Source organism: Leucoraja erinacea, chromosome 2 (genome assembly GCF_028641065.1).
Source record: "Leucoraja erinacea ecotype New England chromosome 2, Leri_hhj_1, whole genome shotgun sequence".
Classification (NCBI taxonomy): Eukaryota; Metazoa; Chordata; class Chondrichthyes; order Rajiformes; family Rajidae; genus Leucoraja; species Leucoraja erinaceus.
The window spans coordinates 86,073,914-86,093,204 of NC_073378.1; the positions used below are offsets into that span (position 1 = coordinate 86,073,914).

The 19,291-nt window shown below is 42.1% G+C and overlaps 1 protein-coding gene across 3 annotated transcripts; it reads right to left on the reverse strand.

Annotated features, from left to right (window-relative positions):
* Positions 1 to 548: 548 nt before the first annotated feature.
* On the reverse strand, positions 549 to 18,921 carry LOC129712071 (acetylcholinesterase collagenic tail peptide-like). 3 transcript variants are annotated; one of them, XR_008725988.1, is made up of 4 exons: positions 17,541 to 18,921; positions 11,929 to 12,127; positions 6,367 to 6,476; positions 549 to 724 (listed from the first exon to the last, which is right to left on the reverse strand). XR_008725988.1 is itself a non-coding variant. In XM_055660257.1 (4 exons), the coding sequence occupies exons 2-4, from the start codon at positions 12,092 to 12,094 to the stop codon at positions 596 to 598; spliced, it is 405 nt and encodes a 134-aa protein (XP_055516232.1). In that variant the 5' UTR covers positions 12,095 to 12,127; positions 13,277 to 13,657; the 3' UTR covers positions 549 to 595. The 3 variants fall into 3 exon arrangements, 2 of the variants coding, with proteins under 2 accessions (XP_055516232.1, XP_055516223.1); XM_055660257.1 differs by lacking the exon at positions 17,541 to 18,921 and adding an exon at positions 13,277 to 13,657; XM_055660248.1 differs by lacking the exon at positions 17,541 to 18,921 and having other exon boundaries at positions 550 to 724; positions 11,929 to 13,257.
* Between the last annotated feature and the right edge of the window lie 370 nt (positions 18,922 to 19,291).

The following is a 19,291-nucleotide window of genomic DNA, read 5'->3' on the forward strand; positions in this document are numbered from 1 at the left end:
TTACAGACAATTATTTTTCCTAAAATAGAGAAGCAAAAACAAGCTAGTATATTTTGCCAAAAACAAAGATTTCTTGTCTTCTAACATGTGCATGACATCAACACAAAATCCCTTTTTAGAACATTACTTTGGGATAGTTCATGCACCTGACATTATTCAGTCAAGAAATAGCATGTGTATCTTTCAGGTTAGTGGAGAAATTTGCCCTGATTCACTAATTCTAAAGATGTGAGGTTTGGCAATTGGTTGTTCTTCCACCATATCATGTCATGTTTCCTCTGCAGATTTGTTCTTAACAAGTGCTGTATAATTGGATGGAGCCTTTGTTTATTTACATCCTTAACCCAACTATAACTGACCTCTCCACAATCTGTGTGACATAAAGCACTTTTGTAGTTGGCTGACATGTTTGGGTTCATTTAATGAGACATATAAATAAAAAGATAGAAAGGAAAGCAATGCTCCTTTGGGAAACATTTGGAGGCGGTCGGGATGGGGTGAGCATTGCTGAGTAAGGCTGAAAAATGGTTGTGCTTTGAGTTACTTTAATTTAATATAAATTTAGACCAAAAGATTGATTTTCAAATGACCTTATTCATCTCAAAATGTTTATTATTCTTACCTGGGGACCTGAAGGCCCAGGAGGACCAATTATACCTGTTACTTTACATGAAGGTTCGGTTGGCTTTATTTCCAGGGGTAAGTTTTGCAAATTATCTTCTTGCTGAGGAAAGCAAAAACAAAACATGTGTTGTTATTCCAAATTAATCAAATCAGTCAAAAGATGTACAGGAAAAAGAAAATGGATCATCTGGGCAGAGTGCACAAAATAAACTAAAGTGTGAAGGTTAGAAACAAGGAGCAACGGCAATCCACTATCTAATTGTTTAAATTAACAGAGAAAAATAGGAGTGAACCATTATAAAAGAATGCTAAAGAAGAAACACAAATGCAATATACAAGACGTATATTGCAATGCACAATCCACACCTTTGAAATAGCTCAGTTGATTAACGCACTATCTGGGGTCAAAAATAAAATGCTAATCTGGGCTGAGATATTTCTTGCCTGGGTCAACTGTCCTTTAACATGGGATATCTAGCACATACATGCAGACAGGACATGGAACCATCTCTGACGAATGACATTAGAAATTTGATGAAGGGGAGAACAATAGCACAATTTCCTTCATAAAAAAGACAAATCTTAAAACATTCGATAATCATTATAGACTTCAACTTGACAATCTATCTATATATTACTAAAAGTCTGTTCTTGACCGGTTTTGGCCATCTGTGCTGCGATTTCCGATAGAACGCCGCCACCTATGGCCGTCATGTTTGGCCACCCTTGCTCAGGGCCCCCCTCCACCATATGTGTGCTGAGGATTTTTCCCGTAGATGAAAAATGACAGAGATATTAATGATTTTACAAAATTCCCCAGTCTCTCTGCTGCCCCTGCTGGCGGCAGGGGGGGAGGGACTATAAAACCAGGAAGTGGTGTGCCTCAATCAGTGTCTACAAGCGGAGGAAGGCAGAGGGTCACGTTTCTCTGAGCTGTGAATAACACTGAACACATGTCTACTCAAATGTAAGTGTCCTTAGTGGTTCTAAAACGCTTGCAGAATGTGTCTATTGGTTCTAAAATGTTTGCAAAAAGTGTTTATTGGTTCTAAAATGTTTGCAAAAAGTGTCTCTTTTGGTTCTACAATGCTCGCGGAATGTGTCTTTTTTGGTTCTAAAATGTTTTTTAGGTTCTCCCCGTCCTCTCCCCTTTCCTCTCCCCCCCCCCCCATCTCCTCTCCCCCCCCCCCCCCCATCTCCTCCTCTCCCCCCTCTCCTCTCCCCCCTCTCCATCTCCTCTTTTTATCCCCCTCCCCTCCATCCCCTCCCCCACCATTCCTCCCCCTAAACCCCCTCGCCTCCACACACCCCTACACCCCTTCCCTCCACCCTCCCCTCCCCCTCTCTGCTCCCCACCTCTCCCCTCCCAGCACCCCCCTCATTCCCCTCTCTTTCCCCCCCTCCCCCCTCCTCTCTCCCCCTCTCTCCCCCCTCTCTTCACCCCTCCCCTCCCCCACCCCTCCCTCCATCCCCTAAACCCCCTCCCCTCCACACCCCCTACCCTCTTCCCTCCACCCTCCCCCCTGCTCCCCACCTCTCCCCCCCCTATCTCTCCCCCTCACTCTCACCCTCTCTCTCTCTCCTCCATTCCTCCCCCGCCTTTCCCCCACTCACACACCCTCCCTCTTCTCCTCCTCTCCACCCCCCTCTCCCTCTTGCCCCTCCCTCTGTGTCTCTGTCTCTGCCCCTTCCCTACTCGCCCCTCACTCTCTACTCCCCCCCCCCCCCTCTCTAGGTGTGACTGCAAGTTGTATGCGTCAGTAGATAGGGTGTTTATGGTGTAAAAGGAGCAAATTAATAATATTAATATAATATCAAGGGGGGTGATTAGCGTGAGTGCGGGGGGGGGGGGGGGGGTAGTTAGTGTGTGTGACGCTGCATGCCGCCTCCCCCCCCCACAACCGCACGTTTGGGGAACAGACCCAACAGGTCTGCACTTGGTCTAGTAATATCTAAAAATAAACCAGTTAATGCATATATAAAACATGAAGCTGTTATGCGTTTCAGTTGACAGTTTTGAAAACATGTTAAATTCCAATAACACATTACCGGACATTAACTCTTTTAATTACTTCCCCTTCGATCTCACCACACACCATCCCACTGTACGTTATTCAACTGCCTTTCCACATATCCCCAAATCTTTAATTGTTCCTAAACTATTAGATCTTTAATTTCTTCAATTTCTTATGAGATGAACAAATATGTTGCCTACTTCTTTTTTTGCAATCTTAGCTATCGATTCCTTACAGCATCTGTAGCTTGTCTTTCATATTTACAGCATCAGCAATCATTTGCCGTTATTATAGTAACTGTGTTGAACTAGATGTGTGAAATATTACTGAGTTTATCTCAGGAAACATTCCATTCTCCTGTAAAGTAATATTATGTATATTAAACGGATTTGAATTGATTTTTCCTCTTTCCTCTGCCTTGGATGATCTGCCAGAATAGATACCAACAAAGTGTTTCAAAAGCAAAACGTTGCAAAAAGTGTAAATATTCAGCAGGTCAGACGAAAAGGATGCTAGCCAAATTGCTGAGTGTTTCCACTTTTATGTCAAACAAAAGCAAAGGAAAATAATTGCGTAGAGTTATACAGCACGCACATAGGCTATTCGGCCCAATTTTCCTTGTTCACTAAGTTGCATACCTAAATTAGACACATTCCCTGCATTTAGCCCATATCCCTCTAGACCTTTTATATTCAAGTACCTGTTCAAATATCCTTTAAACATTGTAATTGTACCCCTCATCCATTTCCTCTGCAACTTATTCCATATACCTATCATACTCTGTGTGAAAACATTGCCATTCGGGTCCCCTTTCATCTTAAATCTACACCCACTAGTTTTAGACACACCTGTCCTGGGGAAAAGACAGTGATCATTTATGTCATCTATGCCCCTCGATGTTGTTGTCTGTCTGTCTGTCTGTCTGTCTGCCTCTAAATCTCTCATCTTGTTTGTTTGGATGTCTATCTGTGAGTGAGTGAGATCCTGAAATTATACCAAAATGGTACACGATAACACTACAATTTTTGTGCCACCTTACTCACAATTGTCCTGTGGTATGTTTTCAACAAGTTTCGTTCAGGTTGATATTTTTTCCAAGTTATCACATTTATAATTTTACAAAATCCAGTTTGAGAAAGAATGACTTGAACACCGCAGTAGCAGTTGCTGGCAGTTACAGCAATGATGTCACAATGGGATCTCATTTGCAACAATGTTGCAATCACAGAACACCGAGTCCTGGCAGAGGGATGCTGAACAGGAGGGAGAGAGAATGCTGGTGAGGCAGGGGAAGTGGAATTGGCATTTTTTTTTAAGTCCAGGCAGCAGGTGCTTGCATTTTTTTTTTAAAGTTTAAAAAGAGGGAGGATGAAGAGGGTGAGGGTGCTGGGGGATAAGGGGAAATGAGCCACCCCTGCGCAGTTGGGGGCTATGGGTGAGTGGTGGAATATTGCGTTGGGGAATGGGTTGCGTTGTGGGAACGGGTGATTGGTGGAATATTGCTTTGGGGGAACGGGTTGCATCGGGGGACCAGGCCTCCCATGTGACAGGGACACAACAGGTCCCACTTGGGTGTGTGTGTGTGTGTGTGCACACATGTGTGTGTGTCTCTAAAACTCTTATCTTGTTTGTGATTATATATGTATTTTGTGTATGTGCTCCTGGAGCTACACCAAAATGGTACACGATAGTGCTACAAATTTTTGACCACCTTACTCACAGTTGTCTTGTGTTTTTATCAAATTTTGTTCAGATTGATGTTATATTTTACAAGGTATTCACTTTTTAACTTTACAAAATCCAGTTTGAAAAAAAATAACTTGAAGTTGCAGTTAGCAACTATGATGTCACAATGGGAACTCATTTACATAAACTGCCCCTCAGCAGTGTTCCACTGACAGTTAGCAGCGTGTGACATCACAATAGGATCTAATTTACATGAACTGCCTGTCAACAGTGTTCCACCCAGTGCAATTAGAGATTTGTTATGTTGTTAGGAGAGGGAGGGAGTGGAGGAGGAGAAATGTTATTTAAACATTGTGTTTAGTGGGGGACTGGGATAGGGGAGAGGTGAGGTGTGGGAAAGCTGTGTTCTGTGAGGGAGAGGAGAGAGGTAGGGAGGGGAGAGTGGTTATGGAGGGAGGGAGTGACTGAGGGTAGGGGAAAGGAGAGGGAGGGAAAGGTGAGGGAGTGTTGGGGATGAGGGGTAATGGAGCAGTATAGGGGTAGGAAGAGGGATGGCGAGGCACAGTTGGGGAGGGTTGTCGTGACTCGTGTCACAACGGGGATCTCTGGTTTCACAACAGGAACCCGTCAGCCACGCCTGCGCAGTTGGGGGCTATAAGTGAGTGGTGGAATTTTGCGTTTAGGGACTTGCCCTCCCATGTGACGGACCCAACAGGTCCCACTTGGTCTAGTACCTCTATAAAGTCAACCTTCATCCTCCTACACCAGGCAAAAAAGCTACAGCCTAAATAGTTCAAGTCCCACCTTATAATTCAAGCTCTCCTGTCTCTGTAGCATTCTTGTGAATCTTTTCTGCACCGGTTCCAGCTTAAACACTGTCCTGTACAGTTGTAGCATGATGTCCAAATTTTTGTAGTGATTACACCGACCAATGAAGGCACATGTGCCTTATGCCTTCTTCACCACCCTGACCACCTGTTATGCCACTTTCAGGGAACCATGTACTTGTAACCCTTGGTCTCTGTTCTACAACATTCCCCAGGGCCCTATCATTTACTGTGTAAATTCTGCCCTGAATTATTTTACCAAAATTCCTAATTCTGCACGTCCAAGTTAAATTCCACCAGCCATTCCTTGGCCCACTTTCCCAGTTGATCCAGATCCTGTTGTAAACTCAGATTACCAGTCTTCCCTGCCCACTATCTCAAAGTTTTGATGTGATCTGCAAGATGAGGAACAAAGAAGGACCTAGCATCAATCCCTATATTATCCCCTTGGTCACAAACCTCCAATTTGATAACCCTCCGCTACTACGCTACGCCTCCTACCACCAATCTACTTACCTTACCTACCCTGGATCCCATGTGAACTAACCTTCCAGACCAGCCCACTGCAGGACTTCATCAAAGATCTTGCTAAGATTCGCGTAGCAACATCTACTGCTCTAACCTTGTCAGTCCTCTTGGTTACCTCTTCAAAAATCTCAAATAAAATTTGTGAGATTCTATTTCCCCATGTACAAAGGCATGCTGACTATCCTTGATCCGTACTTGCAGGTAGATTTTGTCTCTCACAATCCCTTTTAAGCACTTTCCCACCACAGCATGTGACAATAAACTATTTGAACTATAGTTCTAATTTGTTCTTCCAGCCTTTCTTAAATAAAGGCACAACATTAGCCACTATACAGTCATCTGATGCCTTACACATAGTTAACGATGATACAAATATCTCTGTCAGGGCCCCAGCAATGTCTTCTCTATCTTCCACAATGTCTTAGGATCATCCAGGTCATGCCTCAGGAATTTGTCTTACTTCATTTGCTTTAACACTGCCAGCACCAATTCTTTTGGAATATGGGTATATTTCAAGACATCGCTATTCTCTTCTTGAATTCCCAAGCTTCTGTGACATTCTTCATAATAAATAGAGACTGCAAATATGTATTTAAGACATCATCCGCCTCCTGTGGGTACCATCGTACAATTGGTAAGAATGATAGCATTGTGGATATATTGCATAGGAACTTGAATGTACTCACTAGACTTTTAATTTCCATGAAGGCAGGTGGTGGAAACATTGGAGGTGGTGGAGGGGTCAGAAGGCAGCATTTGTTAATGCTTCTTTTCTTGTGTTCCACTGGTGCCAATGCTGCATTGCAAATAAAAGTTAATTAAACAGTACCTTATTGTAGTTTACATTACAACTCAATAATCTTCTCTTAAGGAATAATAATCTCAAGAATTTGAACAAAGCAATGTAAAAGAGCAACATAATATTAATGCCAAGCTTGGCCTATTGATAAATAACCATGCCAATCAACTAATTATAAGACACACAGCAGTAGAAATCTTCAGATTAGTACTGATCTAGTACAAAATTATAATAAAATAAAAATTAGTGCAAAATCATGGATGAATTGACTATTCAGAATATTCAATGACATTTATAAGCAAAATTGACAAACTAATTGTCTGGTAATTGCGTATTTAAAATAGAAAATTAAGGAACTGTCATTTTATTAAAGTATGCTTGTTGAATCATGTTGAAAACTTGAAGCAGAGATAAGCAGCGGTGACTGGCTGTCATGAGTGTCCACCCAGCATAACAGCACGGATTATTGTTTACAGATATCCGATCTTTTGATTCATGCTTTGCACATTTCAATGTCAATGTTATAGGCTTCTAGTTTATAGACAATAGGTCGGCCCTTCGGCAATTCGAGCCATTCAATGTGATCATGGCTGATCATCCACAAACAGTACCCCGTTCCTGCCTTCTCCCCACATCCCCTGACTCTGCTATCTTTAAGAGCCCTATCTAGCTCTCTCTTGAAAGTATCCAGAGAACCAGCCTCCGCCGCCCTCCGAGGCAGAGAATTCCACAGACTTACAACTCTCCGTGTGAAAAAGTGTTTCCTCATCGCTGTTTAAATGGCTCACCCCTTATTCATAAACTGTAGCCCCTGGTTCTGGACTCCCCCAACATTGGGAACACGTTTCCTGCCTCTAGTGTGTCCAAACTCTCTTTAATCTTATATGTCTCAATAAGATCCCCTCTCACCTTGCTAAATTCCAGAGTGTACAAGCCCTGCTGCTCCATTCTCTTAGCATATGACAGTCCCGCCATCCCGGGAATTAACCTTGTGAACCTATGCTGCACTCCCTCAATAGCAAGAATGTCCTTCCTCAAATTTGGAGACCAAAACTGCACACAATAGTTTCACTGTACTGCAACTAGGAAACTAATTATAAAAGAAATGAACTAGACCCGGGTACATTAATGCCTGTGAAAATTAGAGGATCATTGAGCAACTCGCCTCCTGACATCCCAAAGCCATCCCACCAGTTGCAAACTACATGTTGGGAGTGTGACTGAATATTTTCCATTTGCTTGGATAAGCTGCAATAATCCTCAAGAACTTCAACACCGTCAAACTTCAACAAAGAAACTTGTGTGAAGAGTGCCTCAACAATGACATTGGATGTTCTGCAATTACTCTGTGAGGCTTCTTAGAAAAAACTCTGAAATCAGTCGCCTACCAGATGGTAGGGCCTCAGAAAATCATCATGTACAAGTACACCTCCATATACTTCCGACTGGGATTGTGTTTACCGTTTCTTGAGTGGCCCCTGAGGCAAATCCTGGATGGGCTGTAAATGTTGACCTGCTTACTACCTTTTCACAGATTTTAAAAAAGTGATATGCAACTGCATTAGTTGCAGCTCTAAAATAAAAAACCCTAGTTAGGATTTATATATATATATTTTGAAATTCCTTATCTGGCAACTGTGACCGGGATAATTATTTTTGGTACAAAAGGATATACTTTCCCAGGCATTAAAATTACAGGTCCTCCCCAGGTTATAAACACCTGACTTGTATACAAGCATTTCAGAGACCAGCGGGATGGAACAATTTTCCAGAATGGAACCTTATTAACCTGGAGAAGACTCATAATAAAAGATTAGCAGAGAATAGAACGCAAAGGATATTATCAGCAGCTCAGGCAGCATCTGTGATTAACATTTCATAGTAATGGATTTTCATCAGAATCAGGGCCATCTTATTTTCAATTGAACTATCAATTGAAATTTCACCCCGATAAGTGTGACGTGATGCATTTTGGTTCATAGCGTGGAAGGTAGTCTTAAGTTACAGGGTAATAGTGATGTTGGTGAAAAGGGCTGAGATACCACGAATAGTTGGGTTCTCAGGAAGAACAGAGGGATTTGGGGTACAAGTTTAAACATAGAAATTAGGTGCAGGAGTAGGCCATTCGGCCCTTCGAGCCTGCACCGCCATTCAATATGATCATGGCTGATTATCCAACTCGGTATCCCATACCTGCCTTCTCTCCATACCCCCTGATCCCCTTAGCCAGAAGGGCCACATCTAACTCCCTCTTAAATATAGCCAATGAACTGGCCTCAACTACTCTCTGTGGCAGAGAGTTTCAGAGATTCACCACTCTCTGCGTGAAAAAAGTTCTTCTCATCTCGGTTTTAAAGGATTTCCCCCTTTATCCTTAAGCTGTGACCCCTTGTCCTGGACTTCCCCAACATCGGGAACAATCTTCCTGCATCTAGCCTGTCCAACCCCTTAAGAATTTTGTAAGTTTCTATAAGATCCCCTCTCAATCTTCTAAATTCTAGAGAGTATAAACCAAGTCTATCCAGTCTTTCTTCATAAGACAGTCCTGACATCCCAGGAATCAGTCTGGTGAACCGTCTCTGCACTCCCTCTATGGCAATAATAGATATGGCAATAAAGATCCTTGAAGGTGACAGTGCAGGTAGATAATATGGTTATGAGGCATATGAGATATTGGCTTTCCTGTGTTGGACCATTGAATACAAGTGCAAGGAAGTTATGCTCCAAATTTATAAAACATTGGCTAGACTTCAACTGTAGCACTGCAAGCAGTTCTAGACACTACACTATAGTAAAGAAATGATAGCACTGGAGACTATGCAGAGGAAACCCACTGCCTGCGATGCACAATCAATTATGAGGAGAAGCTGGGTTTGTTTTCCCTGAAAAAGATGAGGTGATCGAAATATATAAAATCAAAAGGATTATAGACAAGGTAGACTGCAGGAAATCTTTCCCCATACCAGAGTTGGATAAAATTATAGATTTAGTCTAAGCGTTAAGAAATTTAGAAGGATCTGAGGGGGGACATTTTTAACATGGAGAGTGGCGACTGCACTACCTGAAAGACTGGTGGAAGCAGAGTCAACGACAGTGTGTAAGAAGTGTTACTATGAGCCCTTTAATCACCTCAGCATAGAACGCTATGGGCCAGGTGCTGCAAAATGGGATTAGTTACAGATGATGCCTGCCAGGGAAAACGGCCTGGGTAATGCAAGGAGATTTTCCAATATCAGGTAACCAGTTCTCGTCCCTCTCTCACCAGTCTACCCAGGTACACTCACATTTGGTTCATTACGGCCATTCTCCCCCACCCCACCATCTTGCGCCCAGGCCACATCACCAAGACTCATTACCTTTCCACATCCGGTTCTATCCACCCATATCCTCCTTGCCCCGACTCTTCCATCTTCTTATCACCTTCCCTATAGTGTTACACCGATCACCTACTGGCCTCACTCCTGCTTCTCACTTCTTTCTACATCTCATCTACGCTCGCACAGATGTTCTTCAGCCCGCTGAGTTCCTCCGTCTATACTATTCATCTATGGTCTCTTGTTTCTCAATTGACAACCCTATATAACAGACTCATCCATAAAAAAGGCCCACTGGATGGTAAATCTCAACTCTAAAGCAAACTGTTCCCTCTACAAAATCTTTATGGTATTAAGATCCTCAAGTATGATATTCAGCACTGACCAGAATTCCCCTGCAAACACAAAAACCTATGTTTACATACGTTCAGCTTCACTTTCTGACACTTGTTCTCAATGCTACAATCTATTCAGTCACTTATGCAACTGTTTTGCTAACGTTCTGTCATTTTTAGTTATTTACATAAAGACAACGGGGTTGTCTTTTTTTTGCACTATCTTTAAAATTGTAGCATTTAATTTAAGTTGTACTTTGTAAGCCTTCATATCATATTAAAAACGACACAAAGTGCTGGATCTACGGGTCAGGCGGCATCGCTGAATAATATGCATAGATGACCTTCGGGTCGGGACCCTTCTTCAGACTTGGACGCCTTCAAAGTAAGCATACCTTGAGGAGATGTCGTCGTGGCCCAGTCAACATGTAAAAACAATGAAATGCAGGCAGCCTGAAGCAGCGCCCCGACCCGAAACGTCACCTATCCATGTTCTCCAGAGATGCTGTCTGATTTGTTGAGTTACTCCAGCACTTTGTGTCTTTTTTTGTAAACCAGCATTTTTACAGTTTCCCGTTTCTCCCGATCAGATAATACTTCCAGTGCGCTCCATTGACAATATATGATAGCGATTTGGTGGTTCTCTAATCACGCAATGAAAACGAAACAAACAACCTATCCTGCAATATTATTGTGTCCGCATCTTTTGCTCCACATATATTCGTAGTTCGATGCACTCCTACGTAACTGGACAAGTCAACAACAGCCTCGTGTTTTAATGTTGTTTGTTTTTTTGTACTGGATGGGGGAGAAAGTAGGAACGGGGTACTGATTTTGGATGATCAGCCATGATCATATTGAATGGCGGTGTTGGCTCGAAGGGCCGAATGGCCCACTCCTGCATCTATTTTCTATGTTTCTATGTAATATTTATGAAGTGCAACTAGTGGTGTGCAAAACTTTCGAAACAAGGAACTGTTGCCAGTTTTTTTTTAAAGACAAAGTGCTGGAGTAACTCACCGGTCAGGCCGCATCTCTGGAGAACATGGATTTCGGGTCGGGTCCCTTCTTCAATCTGAAATCGATGAGTTACTCCAGCATTGTGTGCCTTACATTAAAAACGCTACATGTACCAAATCTTATGAATCTCAATAAATGGCCGCATAAAATAATCCATAATCTTTCATGAAGCGTTACTCTAATTTCCATGTAGAACACTTTCTCCTCAACAGTTCCACCCGAGATGGTTTTCACACTAAATGGGTTGTTTAACATCTTCTTAATTGTTGTGTTTTAAAATTCGATCTAAATGTCCTTATCCAAGTCTAATTTAGCGGTTCCCAAGGTAACGTCCGCAAACAATTAGAAATAGTTTCCCATAAAGTCTTGCTGGCTGAGCAAGTTATTTCAGGAGACCTGACTGAATATGTGATATGTACGGAGCCAGCTGATGTTTACCCTCTCACATCCGATTGGCGTCCTGTAGCAATAAGGAAGAGACCCGTTGTATTTTTAGAAAGATTTGCGCTTAGATTTGTCCTCTCGCCCGGTGAAGCGACCGAAATAGAATGAACGCAAAGACAATTTACAATATTAGAAATCTAACACTGGCCCATGCAAATCGTTTAACCTCCTGGTCCACGCCAGGTCGGTAATCCGGTGGGATCAGATTAGGACATTGATTAGGACAATCTTAGCCGAATTCGGAGTGTTGGTTTTACGTACACTGTCGATGTCATGCATTTTATACAAAACTGCAAACAAAAGAGATGGGAATGGCGTAATAATAATGCATTATACCTGTTTGCAATGAGAAAGCTTTGTCCAAGAAGGTAGAGTCAGCCAACGCATGGCAGAAAAAGAGCTGGAGCAAAAGTCCAAAAGCGATCAGGAACATCCCGGCTCGGCTGCTGTTCAAACCTGACGCTGGCGTCGCTGTTGCCATTTGAAGAAGAATGCCGAGCATTTCCCATTAAATCTTTTCCTTACCGCAGACCAGCTATATTTAACCAGAAAGTAATCAGCTGCTTTTACAACACAAGCCCCATCGCGGACATTAGACACTGGCATCACACGTTATTGCTAGAACGTGATCAATGTACGTAAATCTGGCCGGTGGCGTGGATATTTGAATACCCAAACCCTCATCCATAGAGAAGGGCTGTGCATTCGTGGCCCCGGCTTCAATACAGTTTGTCACTTAGGATCTTGATCACTTTAAGTTCAGAGGGTGGCTTTGACACAACATACGACAGTAGTTTTAATTTCAGTTTATGACTTCCAATAATATCAACTCCTCCCTTAACCAAACACTCGGTGCTCTATCTTAAAGTCTTGATCACATATATTATATAGTCATGCTCTGGTTGTCTGCGCTCATAGTGAAAACGCGATACTTGCCATTTTATTCGCCATAAACTTTTGGGCGAAAAATCGCGAGTTTTCAAACGAATGAGTTTTTTAATTTTTTAAACCCATAATTACCAACAATGAAAAGACTAGACCAAATTCCGGTCTCAACACTAACCCCAAATACATGATTAGTCCTAATCAAAATACAAATAGCATCTGGTAACACATTTAGTGGAGTGGAGGCACCACCCTTATTGCCCTAACATATATCACTCTCATCATACAAATAGATAGCATCCATATTAACCCAGACCTCGTTGAAGATTAAAGGTCTATAAACCTTAACATATGCACTTTAACTCGAACCTGATAAGGCTACCCGTAGTGCAAACTACCCTCTTAATCTTTATCCCATAGCAAAAACAAAGACACGCTTAATAATGTTCCCGAAATCCGCGGTTGCTGTTAACTCGGGCTGTAATACAAAACCATTGATTTCTAAACCGGATTCTTGTCGGTTCTTCAAAAATAGTGACCTTTTTGGTTCATGAGTTGTGGTCGATTTTTTTGTGTTCATGTTCAAGTTTCCTTTAAGATCGCACAGAATGAAGCATTTCAAACCCCTCCTACAATTCGTGAGATTGTAGTATTGTATTTATAATGCGTGCATTGACGGCGCACTCGTTCAAGTAGTTAGTTGGCGATTCTTGATTTAAACGAAAGGCTTACTTAAAATTTCATTCAAGACTAAAAATATCTGCCAATTGTTTTGTTTGAACTTTAATTTCGGACTTACCTATTTAGATTATTTAATTCTGAGGGCAATCTTAAAGTATTATGATCCCATTTCCTCGACTGTAAACTCAAGACCAATGCAATTCACCATCTACTGACGTGTGTGGTCGAGACGGATTTCAGTCAGTCTGGGATTATCTCCAGGCGGCTATGACAATATCGAGCGAGATTCTCATATATCTGCTCTTTGCTATGAACGTTAATGTTGTTTTGTTTTAAATCCTTTTTATTCTACACCCAAGGAAAGAAATACGATGCGGAAATGCCTCGTCGACTGGAAAGTGGCACACAGTCTTGGTACCATCAGGAAAATGAATGCATCAGCGTCTTGGCAGATCGCATTACATCTCGTTCACTGCCATTAGAATCAGCTATCCCACTATTGCACTCACAGACTGTAACAACTAAATCCTGCATTAATTCCACTCCATTAACCAGGGGAGACGTCCCACGCTTGAGTCCGCAGGGATAGTTTAAAACACAAAGGTGCAGCTGTAATAAGTAACGCCCGGCATTACCCCGAAGTAATGCTTGTGCTCCGTGTGAGGAGACTAACCGTGCTTCGTGAATATTTGGTGTGGGGGTGGGGGGGATACTGAGACTGAATGATCAACTATATAATTCGTCTCCTTATATAAATGTTATATTGCATATCTGCATTGTTCCCATTCAATCTCTGTTTATTCACGACAACGTAACTATATAAGAGACACAAGGAACTGCGGATGATGGAATCTTGTGTTCCGCCCCCACCTCTTTTCCGGCTCTCTCCCCCCTAGCACAATCGGTATGAAAAAGGATCCCGACCAGAAACGTTGTCTATCCATTCCCTCCAGAGTTGTTGCCTGATCAACTGAGTTACTCCAGTACTTTGTGTTTAACTCAACGATTAGTGCCGCCCTTCAAATACCGAGTCTGTGCACCCAATACCTGCAGCCCGACCTGCAACAGGTTGACTCGACTCGAACTGTGTTTCAGCCCAACCCTGTCGAAGATAGTTAAACGCAGGATTTAATTAGTGAAACAATGAATCTCATACATCTGTCATTCCTTTGCTTTGATAATCCCCCAATGAAGTAGTCAGTAAAGGAGAAGAGTTCTTACCACGCTTGGAGGTAGGTTGGTGCGTCTTCCACAGACGAGTCCGCACTGGTACACGTTAATAAGCTTATTGATCCGCTCCATCAAGTAAATCAGATTTATTAAACCTAGCCGTTTTATTCTAGAATTAATAGCTAAGCAATTAAAGAGAGAGCTATTCCTCAACATGTATATCATGCACGAATACAGTTTTAGACAAGCGGGAAGTTAAATCAATCTTTTCCTCATTCATTAAGTGTTCCATTCAATTAATGAAAACACCAGACAAAATTGTTGAGGAATTTCAATAAGCTTTCACGAGTAACTCCAAACAGAAATAATTGCATTACAAATTATACAGTGATCAGGTTAGCACCCGGACCAGTACCGCAGCATCCACGCACTGCATTACCGATCAATTGCAGTTATTTATATAACGTTTGTAAAATTGATAACATTTAAAATTTTCAGTGGAAAACACTTTAATTGATCGACCCCACGCCTTTGAAGGCAGGGATAGTTTTAAACCATAACAAGATAGTGCTGTAATAATAAACGCCCCCCTCCCTCCTGAAGTACTGTTGGTGCTCGGGAAACCCAAAACCCACAAACATTCCACTTGGCCGATGTTCCTTTCTCCTCAAATAACCTGTTCCAGTCAACTTGAGCGAGGCATTCACTTTTACCCTCAAAGATATGGAGGAGATTACAACTGTGATCGGTTTCTCACATTCGTAAGGCAAATAAGAAAGCTCAACTGAAATTGAGCACTGAGTAGGTTAACCAGTACCTGTGGGAAATGGAGATAGCATTTCAGACTTTGACCTTAAGTGGTCATATCTCTGCTTAGTGTTTATGGTTTTTGGTTTTATTTAAATTAAGGTAAAAAAAAAACAATGCTAACACTGACACTAAACAACAGTTTTTTATTTAGTAGCAAGTTTATTTAGTCCTTTATTTTTACTGTAAATATCAACTATCACAATGATAATCAGTACTCCACATCTAGTATTACTCTGCTGACAACTTGTAGAATAAACTATTCTTCCCGGGGGGGGGGGGGGGGGGGGGGGGGGGGGGGGGGATATATGCTAACAAAAGTTCATTATGAAGCCAAATACAAGTCCCTTATAGACAGAAATGGGAGAATTTACCATTGGAACCAAGAAATGACACAAACATTTAATTATTTGTTTCTGCCTTCATGGAAGAGGTCACAAATAAGTTTCCAAAAGTGCTGGGGCCATAATGAAAAGAAGGACTTGAAAGATATTAGTACCTAGAAATAAATATTACAAAAGTCTACCTATATTATTGAGAGTGAAAGATGATTAATCCTCAGGCAATTAAAAAAACAAAGGAAAGGGAGAATAAACAGGGTACTATAGGCCAATAACCGAACATCTTTCGTACTGAAAAGGCATGATTGTGTTATAAAGGATGCGATTACAGAATAATAGGATAATATCAATGGTTTTAACCAAAGCCAATGTGAATTTATGAAAGGGAAATTGTGTTTGTCAAAATACTAACGTTTTGGAGAAAGCAACTGGTAGAACAGATCAGGAAGAACCTGTAGATGTGATATATTTAAATGTTCAGAGAAGCTTTGATAATGCCTCTTGAAAGAGAATAGTATGCAAAATTAAGCTCTGACACGATTGACACAAGATGCTGTCTTGAACTGAAAATTGATTAATAAATGCATCTTATTCAGGTTGCAGTCAGTGATTATTGGGATAGGGCAGGATCAATGCATGTGCTCAGCTATTGATCATATATAGTCAATCATTCAGTCAAGACATTCACTCATGATTGCACATCAAAGAAAGCACATCGGCGCCTCTACTTCCTGAGAAGATTACGGAGAGTCGGTATGTCAAAGAGGACTCTCTCGGACTGCTACAGGTGCACAGTAGAGAGCATGCTGACTGGTTGCATCGTGGCTTGGTTCGGAAACTAGAGTGTCCAGGAGTGGAAAAGAATGCAGAAAGTTGTGACCACTGCCCAGTCCATCATCGGCTCTGACCTCCCCACAATCGAAGGGATCTATCGCAGTTGCTGCCTCAAAAAGGCTGCCAACATTATCAAGGACCCACACCATCCTGGCCACGCACTCATCTCTCTGCTGCCATCAGGTAGAAGGTACAGGAGCCTGAAATCTGGTACATCCGGGTTCAGGAACAGCTGCTTCCCCACAGCCATCAGGCTATTAAACTTGCCATCAAACAAACTGAACTATAACAGCCTATTGCACTGTATCTGTTTATTTATGTGTATATTATGGTCTATGCTCTCTAGACACACTGAACTGTTTTGTATGTATGCTTACAATACTCTGTTGTGCTGCAGCAAGCAAGAATTTCATTGTCTTATCTGGGGCACATGGACTTGACTTAACGCTCAAATGCTTATTACCAAAGCTTATTCTTTCTCCTAAATCCCACTCATGATCATTAATGAATAACAACGCTGACCAGTTTTTTCCCCATCATTGGAGACAATAATAATGATAGAGAATTTTTTAGGAAATTACTTAGCGGAAAAAAAAGACTGATATCACCAATCAGTGCACAAACGACCTTAGCAGGTTGCTACGGACGATTGTTTTGTTTAGACGGTGCAACCCACACATCTGGTACGTAAATACGAATGTCATTGTTCCATTTCGGTGACAATTAAACACTCTTGGTCTGGGGGATTATGTATGTGTCACGGTTGGTGTTTTTGAGTAGTTGAAGAGAAGTATGCAAGTCCCTAGTTTCTCCACTCTCTTCTCCTTTGTGTCCTCTGGCCATGTTTGGTTTCATCAGAGCACAATGTACGACCTCTCTACAAAAGACCAGAAGGGTTCGTCAGAAGCAAAAAACACCAAGTGCTGGAGGAAGTCACCTGGTCAGGCAGCGTCTGTGGAGGAGAATGGATAAACGACCTTTCTTCTGAATATTCTCAGTGTGGAATATTTATTTCGCACGTTTAAAGACAAACCTTGCAATTTTGTGGGAGCGGTTTGAGGAAAGGAACTGAACAGAGACTTGGCACAGGCAGGTTAAAATATCTAGGCGAATATATAGTGAGGCTTTTGAATGAATAGGGAGGATACCAACATTTGAACATATTCTATCGCTAGCAGCACAACGTTTTAGGTTTTTAAATTGCATGAAAAACATGGCTGTCGCAATTACCTTTATCCGCAGTGTCCCTGCGATTTGCTTGAACCTAACTTCATCGTCCCGCATGGATAGCCCGCCCAACATTGTCACTTGCCAGCAGCAATTGTAAAGCTAGCCTTTAGCACTTACAGGCCAGCTTCCCCCCTCTCCTCCACGGTGCACGGGTGAATGCCTACGTTCCTCCCATGATTGGGAGCTTGTGGTCTAGGGGGCAGAACATTGGCCAGGCCGCTCCAGACAGCCCAGTGGCTTGAAACGTTCTCTACCGGCACCGTCACCCCCCACCCCCTCACTGACCAGTCACCGCCGACCAGTACAGGCATTCACGCCGCCGACCCTGCTATTGTCACAGAGCAAGGAGATGCGGCCCCCTGCAAGCGGGAAACATGCATCTGAAGCTGCTGTTTCTTTCTTGCCTCAATATTTGGTCGAACAGTCTTCGTATTACGACTCGGAATTCACCTCCAAGGTAATGGAACCTTGGTAATTGATATAAATTACAGAAGACTTGAATAATCTACAAAGGTGCCAGATCTATACTGTCTGTGACTTCAGTTACAAAACCAATTGTTTCTAATATATCTTTGCTTGTCGAACTGATGAATCAAAGTTCTCACTGCCACCTCTTGGTATAGTTTTGAATGACAGAATTGTTGTCGAGCTGGAGGAACAAGCAAGTAACAGATAGATCCATTAGGAAAATTGAAATTTCTTCCCAATAGGGCGGCAGAATTATTTTTAAAAATGGAAAGCATGGATTATTGAGCTGGATGGACCGGAAATGTCTTGCCTGAAGTTATTACCATAATTATGATTTGTAAACCGAATCATGTATCGGTGGGGGTGCAATAGTCAAAGGACTTTCGCAGGCTGTCGGATTGTGAAGCCATGGAGTGTCCAACAGGTTTTAATCATTCTTCACTGACTCTCGCCCGAAGCAGACAATTTATACACAGTGGCTGGAAATGTTTTAAAGTCTTTTTTTTCTCCATCTTTCCCCTGAAAACACAAACATAGAACGTCCATTCAACCCACCAAGTCTGTGTCAGCTCGGAGAGCAATGCCATTTAGCCATTCATTTCCCTAATCAAACAATCTACGTCCATCAGGGGCAATTTACAGTGGTCACTTAACCTACCACTCACACTGCTTTAGGATGTGGGACGAAAGTCACAGAGAAAACCTGCAAACTCCACACTAGAAGATTCAACCTAGATCAAGAGCTGTGAGACAGCTGCACCGCTCTATCACCTGTTATGAGGTGGGAGTAAAATGCCAATGGCTTTCGAAGATAAAGAGTTCAAGGTGGAGTTGAATCATCAAACTTGATCCTCCTGGTGATTATGACCTGCAGTTTCACTCTCCGGTCTGATCCCCATAACTTTCAAAGATCCATCTCAGAACCCATATAAAAAAATGACAGAACTCCCAGCTCTCAGGGGCAGAAGATTCCAAAGATCAACATCCTTGGAGAAGTTAGTTATTGACTCAGAATTAAACAGGTGTGCTTTCATCATGAGACTATGTCTCATGGTACTGGGTACCCCCAACAGGTGAAATATCCTCCTTTGGTATTCTATTGGTTTATTGTCATATGTACCGACATAGAGTTAAGATATTCGTTTCACATGGTGTTGAGGGAAATCATGCCATACACGAATACATCATGTCGTGCAAAACAGAAAATAGGCAAAATGCATAATATTGTTTAGTTTGAACATACAGCTTGTAAACAGGCCCACAACAATCCACCTTTTGCACTA

Bases quoted from the DNA above. Each gene is read 5' to 3' on its own strand.
- LOC129712071 (XM_055660257.1), bottom strand. From the start codon at position 12,094: ATGCTCGGCATTCTTCTTCAAATGGCAACAGCGACGCCAGCGTCAGGT. The intron at 6,477-11,928 runs GTATAATGCATT...TTTGCAATGCAG, and splicing joins AGCTTTCTCATTGCAAACAG to CATTGGCACCAGTGGAACAC. The intron at 725-6,366 runs GTGAGTACATTC...TGCTTTCCTCAG, and splicing joins TCATGGAAATTAAAAGTCTA to CAAGAAGATAATTTGCAAAA.